Genomic DNA, 12,700 nt, shown 5'->3' on the forward strand with positions numbered 1-12,700 from the left:
TCCCCCTTTAATATGTCTTTGAGGAAAGAAATTCATAGAAAAATGAGCTTGAAACAAGATAAACATGATCTAAGCCGCGAAAGCAAACAAAATGGCCAAAAAAAATACTGGAATACATAATGTTGGATCTTCAAAATAATCTGAAAACAAAATTCGATAAACATCTAAAATGCGCTGAACTAGTTGAAAATGTTTTAGATACATTCATCAGAACTGGTTAGGTACTTTTAAATGTTTCAGGAAGCCTCAGATAAAATAAAAATTAACAAAAAAGTGCGTGCAAATTGGTAAGTGGTATTGGCAAATCGGAATTGAATTAATGATTTTGTACTTATTCTCCACGCCCATTCGTTTTCAAAAAATTCCCGCGCTACTAGCTCATTAATTATTTAAAATCTTAACAATGCATAAATTTTCGTAATGCTTTAATTCAATGAAGGTACAACTTAAAAACTTTCTTCAGTTTGAGTCAATGTAAAGTCTGTGCAAACAGAACATGATGTATAATTATAGATCGGTAAAGCAATCAAAACGGTTTAATGGCTTCTCTCTTTCCTGACAATGATTTCCACATTTAAATGGCAATACACGGCCTCAAATTCATTGATTTTCGTTCAATTTTTTGTTTATCGTTTTGTGGTTTTATTTTCTTCAAGATTTTCAGAAATTGAAAATAATATACAACAAAAAAGAACCGCCTTGAAATAGAGAGTCGTCAAGATATTTTAATAGCCGTTTTCTTATCAATTCATTCCTATACACAACGTTTCCAACAGATCCCTTTCTTTTGTCTAGGCCTTGTCTTATTTTTTGTACGGGTGCTTTCTTCCATATGCAAATGGTAGCTAACAATTTCTTTTTACATTTATGTCTTGAGAACGACTTTTCTCACTGAAGTTTGCTGTCGATATTTTTGTTTTCAGATTTTCTGATAATTTTTGTTCGATTTTTATTTATTCATTTATTTAAAAGTTTATTTGAAAGAAAATCTGAAATTTCTGTGACATCACCATCCTCCATAAAATTTTTGTAAAACAAATTTTTATTCGGTTTTTTGAACTGAAATATTAAAAATTCCAGATGTGGATTAAACTATTATTCTTTTTCACTACTCTGCTAGTATCCACAAGTGGTCTGGGGGACGATGGAATCACAGCTCTTCTTGACCCCAACTCTACAGAATTTTCAACGGTGTTACCGTCTAACAATTCTGAGAAATTTAGCTACATGTTAGCATCTGTGAAAAACATGAACATGACAGCGTGAGTTTTAAGAAATCTCAATATTTGATTTCAAATGTCAAATTTTCAGCTCCGAATTTGAAGAGTTCATAAAAGTACTCAAACATAGGCAATCTAAAGATCATTCTGGTGAGCACGTTGGTAATGAGCACGATGAATCACATGGAATCAGTGTTGTGTCTTGGCATTGGGACTACGTGAAAAACGAGTTGGTGCTCACCCTATTTTTCATCGTTATCGGTCTTTTTAAACTTGGTATGTAAAAACTGTTTTATGTGGGTATGCACTCAGCTGGCGCCTTTCCTACTTTTCATCTTGCCGCAATGACTCAAAAATTAAAACACTAGATATTTGAACGATTTGTGAGGTATCAAATAGTCAATGATCATAGACGGAAAAGTTTCATTCCAGAAAAAATTGCACTATAATGATAAGAAACTGAATGTTTCATGATTATCATTACTTTGATATAGTATCCGGTTATACTAGATGAGAGTTGGCGAGATTTTTTGTAAAAGTACATTGTGACTATATCCAAATTTTCGAAAAAAAAAAGTAGTGACTATATTTCCTAGTTGAAAAAGGTTTATAAGTATAATGTAATATGATCGTATTGAAATAAAATTGATTTTTTTTTCAGTATATCACCACACCTTTGTCACTAGAAAAATTCTTCCCGAATCATGTTGCTTGATCTTTATTGGCATTGCTATTGGATTCTTTTTTGTGTAAGTTACATCCAGATAAAGTATGTAAATAGTTTGTCTGTTCAGTGGAGATGCGACTCACGCGTCTATCAAATTCCTGGAATTCAAATCGAAAGTGTTCTTCTTCTACCTCTTGCCTCCAATTATTCTGGAATCTGCTTACTCTTTAAAGGATAGAGCATTTATTGAGAATATTGGAACTATCCTTCTCTATGCTGTTGTGGTAAAATTGTTATTCTAAAACGAACTAAATGGAATTGTTATAGGGAACAATTTTGAACATTGTTCTGCTAGCAGCTGCACTTTTGATTTTGATTTGGGTTGGAATAATGGGAAAATACAATCTCAGTGTCATGGATATCCTGACATTCGCATCACTTGTAGCAGCAGTAGATCCTGTGGCAGTTCTCGCAGTATTCCAAGAAGTTGGAGTTAACAAGATGTTGTATTTCATGGTGTTTGGAGAGTCATTATTTAATGATGCCGTTACTATTGTTTGTTATAATCTTGCTATTGAATTCCAAACACTTCCGGATTTTACATGGTATCATGTAAGTTTACAACTATTTTCTGTGACACAATTTAAAATGGTAATTTAAGGGATTCCTAGGATTATTGTCATTTTTGTGCGTGTCAATTGGTGGTTTGATTATTGGATTAATTTGTGGTGCAATTTCCTCATTTGTAACAAAGTTTACAACAGATGTTCGAGGTATGCAGATGTACTCTAACTGTTGAAATTCTAATTAGTTTGAAATTTGCAGTTGTCGAACCAGTTGTCTTGTTTGGAATGGCTTACCTTGCTTATCTGGGAAGTGAAATGTTCCACTTTTCTGGAATTATTGCACTGATTGCCTGCGGATTGTTTCAAACTCATTATGCCTGTTGTAACATCTCGTATAAATCTTTCACAAGTGTGATGTACATAACAAAAGTTTGCAGGTAAATTCAAATACTATTACTTCTTAGGAATTATATTAATTTCAGTACACTTTGCGAGTCGCTTATTTTTATTATTCTCGGAGTTATGCTTGTAAATGAAAGGGAATGGTTTTGGACAGACTGGCATCCTGTGTTCTCTGCAGTTTCGGTTGTGCTCTGTGTTGTTGTGAGATTTGGAGTCACATTTTTCTTAACCTATTTTGTCAATCAATTTACGGGTGGTGTGCGACATATTTCTTTTCAAGAGCAGTTCATTATGGTATGATATTCAATGTTGGTAATAAGAATTTTTATAATTTTCTAGTCATACGGAGGCCTTCGTGGTGCCGTGTCTTTCTCCTTGGTTTTTATGATATCTGCAAACCCAGATGTCAAGAACACAATGCTTGGTGCAACGTATGCAGTTATCCTTTTCACCAACATCATCCAGGTTATTATTTACTTATCAAAAATTACAAGTTTAAACGGTATTAAGGGTTCTACGATCAAACTATTTGTCAAATGGCTAAATATTCGTTTGGCTAAAAAAGAAGATCACTTCCGTCTTTTCATTGAGTTTAACAATGGCATGGTGCAGCATTTATCGCAAGGAATCGAAGACTTGTGTGGTGACAAGAGTTTAAGCCTGATTGTGAGTTCTCAAGTGAGAAATTATGATATAAAATTTCATATTTTCAGAACAGAATGAGTGAACTTTCTAAAAAATATGTTCGGCCTCTCCTCGAGAAAAATTATACTGCTAATAAAGCTAAGAAAGAAGGAAAATTGGTAGAACTCAACAGAGCAGTTGCAATGCGGTGAGATAATAAAAGAATAGTCCGTGATTCATTTTGCTCCAGCAAATTTTTATTATCATTTTTCCTTAATTAAAAATAATACCCCTAAATCCTGTAAGCCTAAAAATTCCAGAGAGGCGCTGAACAACAGTCCATCACAAAGTTCATTCCAAAGACAGCACACAATTGATGAGATGGCGGAAAGCGGAGCTTTACCACACGACTTATTGGATGAAGAGCACCAGGGACACCATCATCACGGACAAGTGCACCCAGACAATGAAGATGCTGACCAGCGTGCAAATGAGCTTATCAAAGACGTGTCTTCTATTCGTCAGCTCATGCACAATCCATTCGAAGATGTACGTAATTTGATAAAATTGATAAGAGTCTAATGTTGAGAATAATTGTTTCAGTGCTACCTGGACCGCAATTTGACACACGAGGAGGAAAAAGAGCAAGCACGATTGAAAATGAAAAAGACAAGAGCATTCAAATTTTCTTCAGTGTAAGATTGTGAAACAAATGCAGCGTTGGATGTACTTTCTGTAATTTTTTTCAGAAGGAAAACAATAGGATTCTTTGGAAAAAAGAAGTCAGTTCGCAGACATGCCACTCAACAAGGCATCCTTCACTCTGCAATTGCAACCATCGGAGTACAATCAGTTGATCGACCATCAACGTCAAGTGAGTTTTGAACTCATTCAGTGATACATACATAATTGTGACTGTCACTCCAAGTAGCTGTGGAGGTCTATCCGTATTCGCAACTCGTTCTCTTATCTTGTTTGACGTTGAACAAATTGTTATTTTAAGATAAGATAACATGTGTGGCAGTTATTCTTCTGACACGGAATGTGTATTTTGAACATTGGTATATTCGCGTACTGTAGTAAAAAAAACAAACAGTAAAACTCGAAAGGATTAGCATAAGTTCCCATAGATGTTTACAAAGTTTTTGCATTTTATAAACACAGTCTCGTTTAAAAAATATGTGATAATTTGAACGGCAAAAAATCTGTCTCACAATTCTTTAAAGTTGTATGCGATGATTGCAATAAAGATTTAAAATGCATAATACTACCGACAATATTTATGAATATGCTATTCACATGTATACATCAATTCAAGAATTAATTTTTATCCGTCCCAATTACAATTTTTATACTTCAGTGAGCATTGAGGAATTCCTGAAGTTGGTGACAATACACTCAGAAATGAAATTAATTTTTTCAGCTCGAGTAAGTGTGGAAGATGAGGAGCAGGGTTTGACAATGAAAGAAATGGAAGAGGAACACCCACTTATGACAATCACAGAAAGCGAAGAGACAAGCTTCTGATCTACCATTTATCCAACTAATTGTAATTTATTATTTTCTTTGTTTTTCACATTTTGCGCCTTCCCATTATCTTCTAATTTTTATTTCACGTCATTCATGTTTAAATTTATATGAACTAATAAGTTCCGCTTTTTGAAAAAGACAATACAAATTTGAATAAACAAAAGTTTCCCCCAAGACCGCCCACATAAATAGACAACTCATTTACTCCACAGTTCGCATTGTCCCTCACTCTCTCTTACTCAGTCATCAAAATTCTTGATATATCGTATCGTGAAGATCACCGTGCTACTTCAATTAGTTAGATGTGGAAATGAATACTAATTATTTTTAAAATTCTGAAAAGTCGCCTTCATTGTTATGATGTGCAACCTCTCAGCTCATGACCTATTCACAAATTTTCTTTGTTCTATTTGATAATTTTTATCCGGTATTTAGTTGTTGGTTTCTATTCTTAGAATACTCAAACAATATAGCAAAAATCATTAGTTTTTTTTATTTTGAAAATATCATTTTGTTAGTTCACATTTCACATTTCCAATCTGCAATTTTTCCACTTTTGGTAATCCAAGAAGGCAAAACAGGAACTTTGTGCGATTATCTTCATCCGGCTCTTAGACTATAAATCTTCAAAAAGTTGAAAATGCATAAAAAGTAAAGGTGAAGCTTTTAGACTCTACTGTTGTATATTCTTCTTCACAATGCTCTTACGCGGTGTATGCCTTGCTCTTCTCATTCTAGTCACAATCGTTCAATGCCAAAATGATAATGATCTGAAAGAAGAAAAACGGAGAATAGGTTTGCATTTATTTTGGATATAGTAAATTTCAGCAGTTTTCAACGAAGAAAAACAATTCAAATAAAAACCCCATTCATATTTATTCATTTCTCATAACTTAATTCCAGGTCTCCGACTCCCCAATTTTCTACGATTCAAAGATCCTGATGCTCTGATGATTCACAAAAGACGAATTGGTCTCCGGCTCCCCAACATGCTAAAGTTTAAAGATAGCAGTAACATGTACCACTTGGAAAAGCGCCGAATGGGGATGCGTCTTCCAAATATCATTTTCCTTCGTAACGAAAAAAAGAATGTACTTGAGTATTAATGATGATGATTTTCGTTTATCTTTTTTTTATTTCTAATTTTTATACGTATTTTTAATTTTCAAATAAAATCATCATCAAACGTTATTTATCTTGCGTGTTTTCTGATTAACCGCAGTGACTCAAAAATTCCCCGAAAACGAAAAACAGTTGAACGGGAATATGGCAATAAAACTGGGACGGGAAGCGCTCTCCTGTCCAGCACACCTCAACAACCACATCAGCGGCATCAACACGAGGCCCACTGTAATCAAAAATCGAATCGATATATGCAAATCGTGTATTGTCTTTCTTCCTTTCTTTCCCATTGCTTTTTGCCTACCAAACGCTCATTCCTTCTCTTCAATCAATCGAACGCCAACCAACAAATGGCTCCTCGTAAGGAACGAGGGATCAATCAACTTTCAAAAATGATTATAGAGAGAGACTCTCTAGTGTGCAGCTTCACCAGCTTGCCGAGCGGAATGTTTGGAATTCAAAAAGTAAGGTAGTATGTAATAAATAATTACAAAAGTAATAATAATAGTTCCTGCTCAACATTAGCTTGATGGTAGATATGGTTTTCATCATGGCTTGCCTTCTCAACTACGTCAGCTTTCACGTTGGAAACGACTTTTATGGTATAGTTTTTTTTCAATCCGAAAATATGTGTACGTGAATCTTAGATCCTTCAGCTGTTTCTGTTTCCTTTGTACACGTTGGTGCTGTTTTTGTCTGTATTGTCATCCTTTTGTCTACCATTTATGCAACATATGGACTATCTGTCATGAATCTACGCAAAATGTGCACCGCTCTATTTATTTGGGTAAGTGGTTATATTATAACAAATTATTTCTAGAAACCGCATACAAAATACCGTGCAGAGTGTGTTCCGAATGAACTAATCTAGCATTTTGAAAAAATTAATAGCAGTATCGGTTTTGGATCTTTGCCGCGTCAAATTTTTAAAAAAATATTTTGAGATGTTTTATTACGAAATTTGTTCATTTGGTAACATTTTGAATCTATTCAAGGGAAGAACCAGAACTGATACTCCTCCTTCAATGATGCTCATGAAAACTATAACTTTCAAATTTATAGCTTGGCCACTTGGCTTGTGCTGGACTATTTTTGGTCGCTGTACTGATTGCATGGGTTAGAGACTTCAACTACGATCCATTCTCTATTCAACAGTCTACCTGCCAATTCACTCGAATTCCAGATGCATGCGATGTTTCTCTTGAGCAGTACCTGGTTAGAAACAATTTTTTTTTTGAAAAATGATGACGATGTATTTTTCTCAGGCAGCAATTTCGGCGTTTGTTATCATAATTGCGTTCTTCAAGTTTGCCCAAATTATGTGTCTTCGTGCTCTTTGCATTTTCAGCCAAGACGTTTTTCAACATGTTGATTGCGAAAGCTTTTACAATCGCTGGTGAGAATTGAAAATTTAAAAATGTATGCATTAAAAAGTTTAGCCTTACTGAGCCGGATCGTCGTCGTCGCCAAGCTCTCCGGCGTGCTCAACGTGAGGCTCAGGGAACCACTGGTGGTGAAGATAGGGAGACCGATGAAGAGGATGTAGGAATTAAAACGATGTTTTTTTAACACTTTTATATAGGTTTCAGGTGGTTGTGTTTGAACGTGTGACTGGTCGTTTTCCTGGTGGCAGTGCTATCAAAGACAACAGCATTGCCTAAAAGATTGAACGTGACGTGCTAACGATCATAAATTTGTGAACATTATTTCTCTTCGTCAAATTTATTTTTGCGGAAATAACATATACTTTGTCAAAAACAATCAAATTGGGTGAAATATACAAAAATCGAGGAGAAGTCAACAGAAATTGCAACTTTTCCGACAGTTACTTCTCATCCAAACATTGTGATTTGGATTGTTACATAGATCCTGAAGAGCCCATGCTCCGCAGTAAACATTCTTATCATCACATCCTGAAAATGCAAATATGTTGCAGTAATCAGGATAATCATACTCACCTGCGGATTTGCAGTACATTTTATTAAGAATCTCAACATCCGCATTGCTCATCTTGGCTCTCTGTCCAAGTAAACCAATGTTAGCTTGTTGATTGACCAATGGGATCATAGTTGGTTTGGCAATGTTCACGGCACCGGTGTATGCATTGTAATGCATTATGCTGTCATACGCGTATTTAACTCCATATGTAGTGTAGAGTTTGGAATCGGCCACCACAAATGCATCGTACTGCTGAGGATTAATATTGCTCCAGTCAACCTAAAAAACAAAACAGTGAAGGGGTTAATCTTGGATCAATTCTTGAAACTGTTAAAAAGTTCTAAGAAAAATGTTTTATTTTAACGATGTAAGTGGTGTGATATCTAGAAAGTGCAGAATTTAGGCGGCAAATAAAATTTCAATGAATTTTCAAGTTTATTCATTTCTTCACACTTTTAACAAAATGTTCCTGTTTAATTTTCCAGTAATTTTTTTCTTAAACAACCTTAATATGTTTGTCTCTATCCATTCTTAAATGTTGATGATTAACTCCCAATGCGTGCATTGTTTCGTGAACTGCAATCCCTCTTCCATTTCCACATTGAAAACTAAGATACACTGGATTTGCTGGCTCGACTCTTCCAATATATGACAAACCGCAACTGAAACAATTGTTGGTTTCACGATACAAAGCACAAATAAGGCTCACAAAGATGGCGAGTTCACTTTCTGGTAGTTAATGTGGTTCCCTTTTGGCGGAGAAGCAAAATATTTGAAGCGAATGCATGTCTTTTGCTCAATTTCTGAAATGGCTCCGCGTACATCATTTTGATCTAAATTATCCAATGATGAGTCAAAAGTGTATGGAATTGGAGATGTGCTTGGCCATTTTTGGATCAAGTTTTGCTCGAAAAATATAGATGCACGTTTTGCTTTTGCTGATCCAGGCATTGGAATTGCTCCCTCGCCGCCTTTTCCTAACTCATTGAGCATAAAGTTTGCCTGAGTTTCAGTAAGGAGCAGATCTTTGTCAAATACTCCGTTGTCCTCGGGGGCAACCTGAAAACAGTATTTTGATACTTTAAAAAAATGTTTATTAACAAACCACTCCTTTAAGTTGCGCCTTTTCCAAAAGAGCTTGTTTTAATTGGAGAGTTCTATCGAATCTCAAATTCATTTTATCAGCCACGTTATTTCCGAAAACTTTTTTCTCGAAATCAACGGTCTGTTTTAATATTGCCTGTTTCATTTGAACATTCTTTTGTTGTTGTTGTTTGCAGTTCATTTGTTGGCAAATATTCTGAAACAATTCGATTATTTGACAAAATTTTGACTCGTGATAACTTTAAACCTAAAAATTTGAAATCTGAATGAGCTATGGTTAAACAATGAATTTTACTTTTGATGTCTTATTTTGAAAATTTAAATTAAAATAAGAAAAACCAAGCTCTTCCAAACCAAATGAAATTCCAAATTATTAAAAAAAAAACACTTACTCTGATGTTATTTGCAAATTGCTGACTTATTTGACCAAATTGAACTTGAATTCCATTCAGGGCATTCTTCAAATCACTATTAATGCCTGATAATGGATCTCTGATATTGATACTGAAATTAATTTCATTGATTTTTAGAAGTTGCTAAACAACAACTGACAATGGAACTTTTGGCAACCATTTCCCACTGTCGACTAATATACCATTGAGCATTGATCCAATATCATTAAACTGAGGAAGTTGTCCGCTGTAAATTCACAAATATTATATTTTTGACATTTTAAATTTTTAGTGTATAGTTCTAGTCTGAAACTAAGATTGGAGCAACCAAAAAACAAAAAAGAAGCAGTAAATAATCAGAATTACCGGCATTTTGGATGACCTGGAAATCTTCTACAAAACCTTCTTGCATGTTCCACCCATTCACTTTGCGGCGGTGGCGGACCGTGAGCCATTTTTCCAAGGTCGTTGTTCACATCAAGTCCTTGAGCAATTTTCCCGATTTGATCAGTTATTCCTTTTACCATCCCATTTATATTCCCGAAAATGTCACCAAGTGGGCTATTTGGTCGACTTCCCTGTAATATAGCATTATTTAAAAAACGATACAAGTTTATCGAAAAATATACCGGCCGAGAGTTAGGATGTGGTCCATTGTTGAAACCTCCTGAATAATAAAAATATATAAATGCGTGATTTCTTGCTCTTTACCTCCAAAACCCATTTGATTCATAAAGTCAAATTGTGGCCAACCATTGGATAGTCCAAGACAGAAGAACAACACACAAAATAATTTTGATGATAGCATTGAAAATCGAATTGAAATGAATAACAAAAAGTACTTGGACCTAATCTGGGAGTCTTAGTTGCCGGCAAAAAAAACCCGTTGTCAAAAATGAATCAGGATACGGAATCATTACACAAATTTTTTTACACTGTGTTCATTTTTTTTGTTTTTTGAAAATACAATGAATTGCCGGAATTGGTGTTTGACAAAGAAATGAATCACGGTCATTGTGAATTGAGAATGCTTCATTCTGAGAAATCAAAGAGTTTAATCATCAAGAAGCGTTTTTATTATCAACTTCAAAAACTTTATTCACTGAACAACTATGGAATGTTCAGCGGCGACATAGTCGCAGACAACATGTGTTATTCAAAAGGCTACGGCCACACATGTCACCAGTCTCTGGGGGTAAGGAAAACAGCGCGTTCGTGGTGTAATGGTCAGCATGGATGCCTTCCAAGCATTCGACGGGGGTTCGATTCCCCCCGAACGCATATATATTTTATTTTCTCACTATTGAGGTAAATATGTCTTTTTTGTTTATAAAGTTAACTTTTTTCCTCTCTACGTATAGTTTCCAAAACAATGCCAGTGAACATTACAACTCAGGTCATTTATTGTCATAAAGCTTAAAATTTCCTAAACATTTATTTCATGACCACTGCAATTATCGTGAATACATGGCCCACACAACGAGCTGCAAAGACAATGGGTGACAAAAAGACAAAACAATGCCCAAAATTTCAAAACTTCGAAGTTTCTCTCATTTCTTCATTCGTTTAATTTTCTCCTCCTCCTAATTTCCCAGTCACTCTTTTTATCGGTTCCTACCAAAAAAATGTACATAAATGATGACAAGCAATAAAATTGGAAAGACTTCCATTTCTTCATCCTTCTCAAGTTTTTTCACTGGATAAGAGTAAGAAGCTGTCTACTGTCAGTCACTCATGTGTGACAAACTCATCGCGACGTCTTTTAGATTGTCATCTCTTTTAATTTTCTGCACTCATATCTTATGTTTGATATATTTGTCAGGTTTTGCGGTTGTTCTCAATGTTTAAAAGTGTTATTTCGCTCATGAAATTTATCGAACAAAACAATGTAATTTCACATTTATTCTGCTTCGGAAAGCTAATAAATTCTTAATCGAATCATAAGCGCACTGCAACGTATGTGGGGTATTAATGTAGTCCATTGTATATTGATATGTTTACTTGTTGTATGAGTAAGCCAACAATGCCTAGAACAAATGAGCTTTTCCTGAAGGTAGGCTTGTTTTTGCTTCCTATTTATCGTTTTTAAGTCAGTTATAGTGTACATGCCTCATAAATTTTAGAACAAAAATCGTAAAATCGTGCTTGAGTCAATCTCATAAGTTATTGGAATTTAGTACCTCAAGAACAGAGACTAAAACCTTCCGAACAAAAAATAAAGACCAATAAGTAATAAATTTATGACTACAGTCAATAGCAAGTCATGGCAACTTGGTCAAAAACCATTCCTAATTAATAAACTTTCGGACACCATTACTAATTAGTTGCCGTGATGAAATGTCTAATTTGAAAATAACAGATAGACACCCAGTGTTAAGGTATTTAAAAGACATCCAAATGTAATTTGATAATTTCACAACGATTTTTTGCACGCGGATTTATTGGAAAATTGAAAATAACACCATAGCAAAAATGAGGCAAAGTGAGGATCAATTCGACAAATTTCAGATTTCAAAAATAGGAGTAACTTTGCTTTTTTATCAATTTTTGCTTTAAAATACTCAAAATCACTTTTAAGCATAGTGCAATAACTAATTTTGATTACTGCGACACGAACAAGTAGACAAAATTGATGTGTTTAAAATAATTTTGGTCCATTTTTTTCCAAAAAGTAAATTTAAAACAACAAATATGGTTCTACCGTTACTCCTAATGTTTTTGTATTGTGTTTTTGTACTTTTGTATTTTTGTACTTTCCATTTTCTATAATTCTCTACAGTTAGCTTTTTGTGACTACATTGTTATATGTATTGCTCTATTTGAGGTTCACATCTCACTTTCCGTGCCACTAACCATATTTTCTCCCTGAATAATTCGCAGTTTCTAAGCGAGCTCCAAGAAGAGAACAAAACGATAGGCCCTCTTTCTCTCTTCGCACACCATTCTTTTATTTCTCTCCCCGTTTCTTCCATTTTTTGCACCCAATTGCCGAATCTCATCCACCCAAACGTTTCCTGTGTGCACTTTTCAGCTCAGATATTCCTTTTATCTTTCCCCGTTTTCGCCTTCTCTCACTCATAAAACATGTTCGTGGTCCTAACTATAATTAAATTTGGGGACGAAGGGCAAGACCCG

At 34.7% G+C, this 12,700-nt stretch overlaps 4 protein-coding genes and 2 non-coding genes across 6 annotated transcripts; 4 read left to right on the top strand and 2 right to left on the bottom strand.

Moving 5' to 3' along the window:
- Positions 1–1,080: 1,080 nt before the first annotated feature.
- Positions 1,081–5,180, top strand: pbo-4 (Na(+)/H(+) exchanger protein 7; the record flags this gene model as incomplete). The annotated part of the gene is made up of 15 exons (NM_077429.9): positions 1,081–1,262; positions 1,312–1,496; positions 1,882–1,969; positions 2,015–2,171; positions 2,215–2,499; positions 2,549–2,660; positions 2,713–2,890; positions 2,936–3,149; positions 3,195–3,320; positions 3,366–3,521; positions 3,569–3,687; positions 3,800–4,028; positions 4,083–4,174; positions 4,229–4,353; positions 4,903–5,180. 15 exons carry the CDS (start codon positions 1,081–1,083, stop codon positions 5,004–5,006), a joined length of 2,352 nt encoding a protein of 783 aa, NP_509830.2. The 3' UTR covers positions 5,007–5,180.
- A 493-nt stretch (positions 5,181–5,673) lies between these two features.
- Positions 5,674–6,200, top strand: nlp-19 (Neuropeptide-Like Protein). The gene is made up of 2 exons (NM_171773.5): positions 5,674–5,804; positions 5,913–6,200. Exons 1-2 carry the CDS (start codon positions 5,708–5,710, stop codon positions 6,113–6,115), a joined length of 300 nt encoding a protein of 99 aa, NP_741898.1. The 5' UTR covers positions 5,674–5,707; the 3' UTR covers positions 6,116–6,200.
- Positions 6,201–6,382: 182 nt separating this feature from the next.
- K09C8.2 (uncharacterized protein) lies at positions 6,383–7,889 on the top strand (the record flags this gene model as incomplete). The annotated part of the gene is made up of 7 exons (NM_077430.5): positions 6,383–6,595; positions 6,640–6,733; positions 6,788–6,918; positions 7,194–7,346; positions 7,397–7,527; positions 7,571–7,673; positions 7,721–7,889. The coding sequence occupies 7 exons, from the start codon at positions 6,383–6,385 to the stop codon at positions 7,790–7,792; spliced, it is 897 nt and encodes a 298-aa protein (NP_509831.2). The 3' UTR covers positions 7,793–7,889.
- On the bottom strand, positions 7,861–10,450 carry nas-10 (Zinc metalloproteinase nas-10). Its single transcript, NM_001270197.4, has 10 exons — positions 10,277–10,450; positions 10,195–10,232; positions 9,932–10,143; positions 9,726–9,812; positions 9,566–9,677; positions 9,175–9,369; positions 8,779–9,128; positions 8,575–8,731; positions 8,090–8,348; positions 7,861–8,044 (listed from the first exon to the last, which is right to left on the bottom strand). The coding sequence occupies exons 1-10, from the start codon at positions 10,371–10,373 to the stop codon at positions 7,929–7,931; spliced, it is 1,623 nt and encodes a 540-aa protein (NP_001257126.1). The 5' UTR covers positions 10,374–10,450; the 3' UTR covers positions 7,861–7,928.
- Positions 10,451–10,763: 313 nt separating this feature from the next.
- K09C8.11 lies at positions 10,764–10,861 on the bottom strand. The gene has a single exon (NR_072067.1). It is a non-coding gene; the product is annotated as an Unclassified non-coding RNA K09C8.11 (non-coding RNA).
- Positions 10,775–10,846, top strand: K09C8.t1. Its single transcript has one exon. It is a non-coding gene; the product is annotated as a tRNA-Gly (tRNA).
- Positions 10,862–12,700: the final 1,839 nt, after the last annotated feature.

This window comes from Caenorhabditis elegans, chromosome X (genome assembly GCF_000002985.6).
Source record: "Caenorhabditis elegans chromosome X".
Lineage (NCBI taxonomy): Eukaryota > Metazoa > Nematoda > Chromadorea > Rhabditida > Rhabditidae > Caenorhabditis > Caenorhabditis elegans.

Excerpts from the sequence above, each read along its gene's own strand:
- nlp-19 (NM_171773.5), top strand. The coding sequence starts at position 5,708 with ATGCTCTTACGCGGTGTATGCCTTGCTCTTCTCATTCTAGTCACAATC. Across the intron at positions 5,805-5,912 it reads AGAAGAAAAACGGAGAATAG|GTCTCCGACTCCCCAATTTT; the intron begins GTTTGCATTTAT and ends ACTTAATTCCAG.
- nas-10 (NM_001270197.4), bottom strand. The coding sequence starts at position 10,373 with ATGCTATCATCAAAATTATTTTGTGTGTTGTTCTTCTGTCTTGGACTA. Across the intron at positions 8,732-8,778 it reads AAAGTGAACTCGCCATCTTT|TTGCGGTTTGTCATATATTG; the intron begins GTGAGCCTTATT and ends CAATTGTTTCAG. Across the intron at positions 8,045-8,089 it reads AATGTACTGCAAATCCGCAG|GATGTGATGATAAGAATGTT; the intron begins GTGAGTATGATT and ends TTGCATTTTCAG.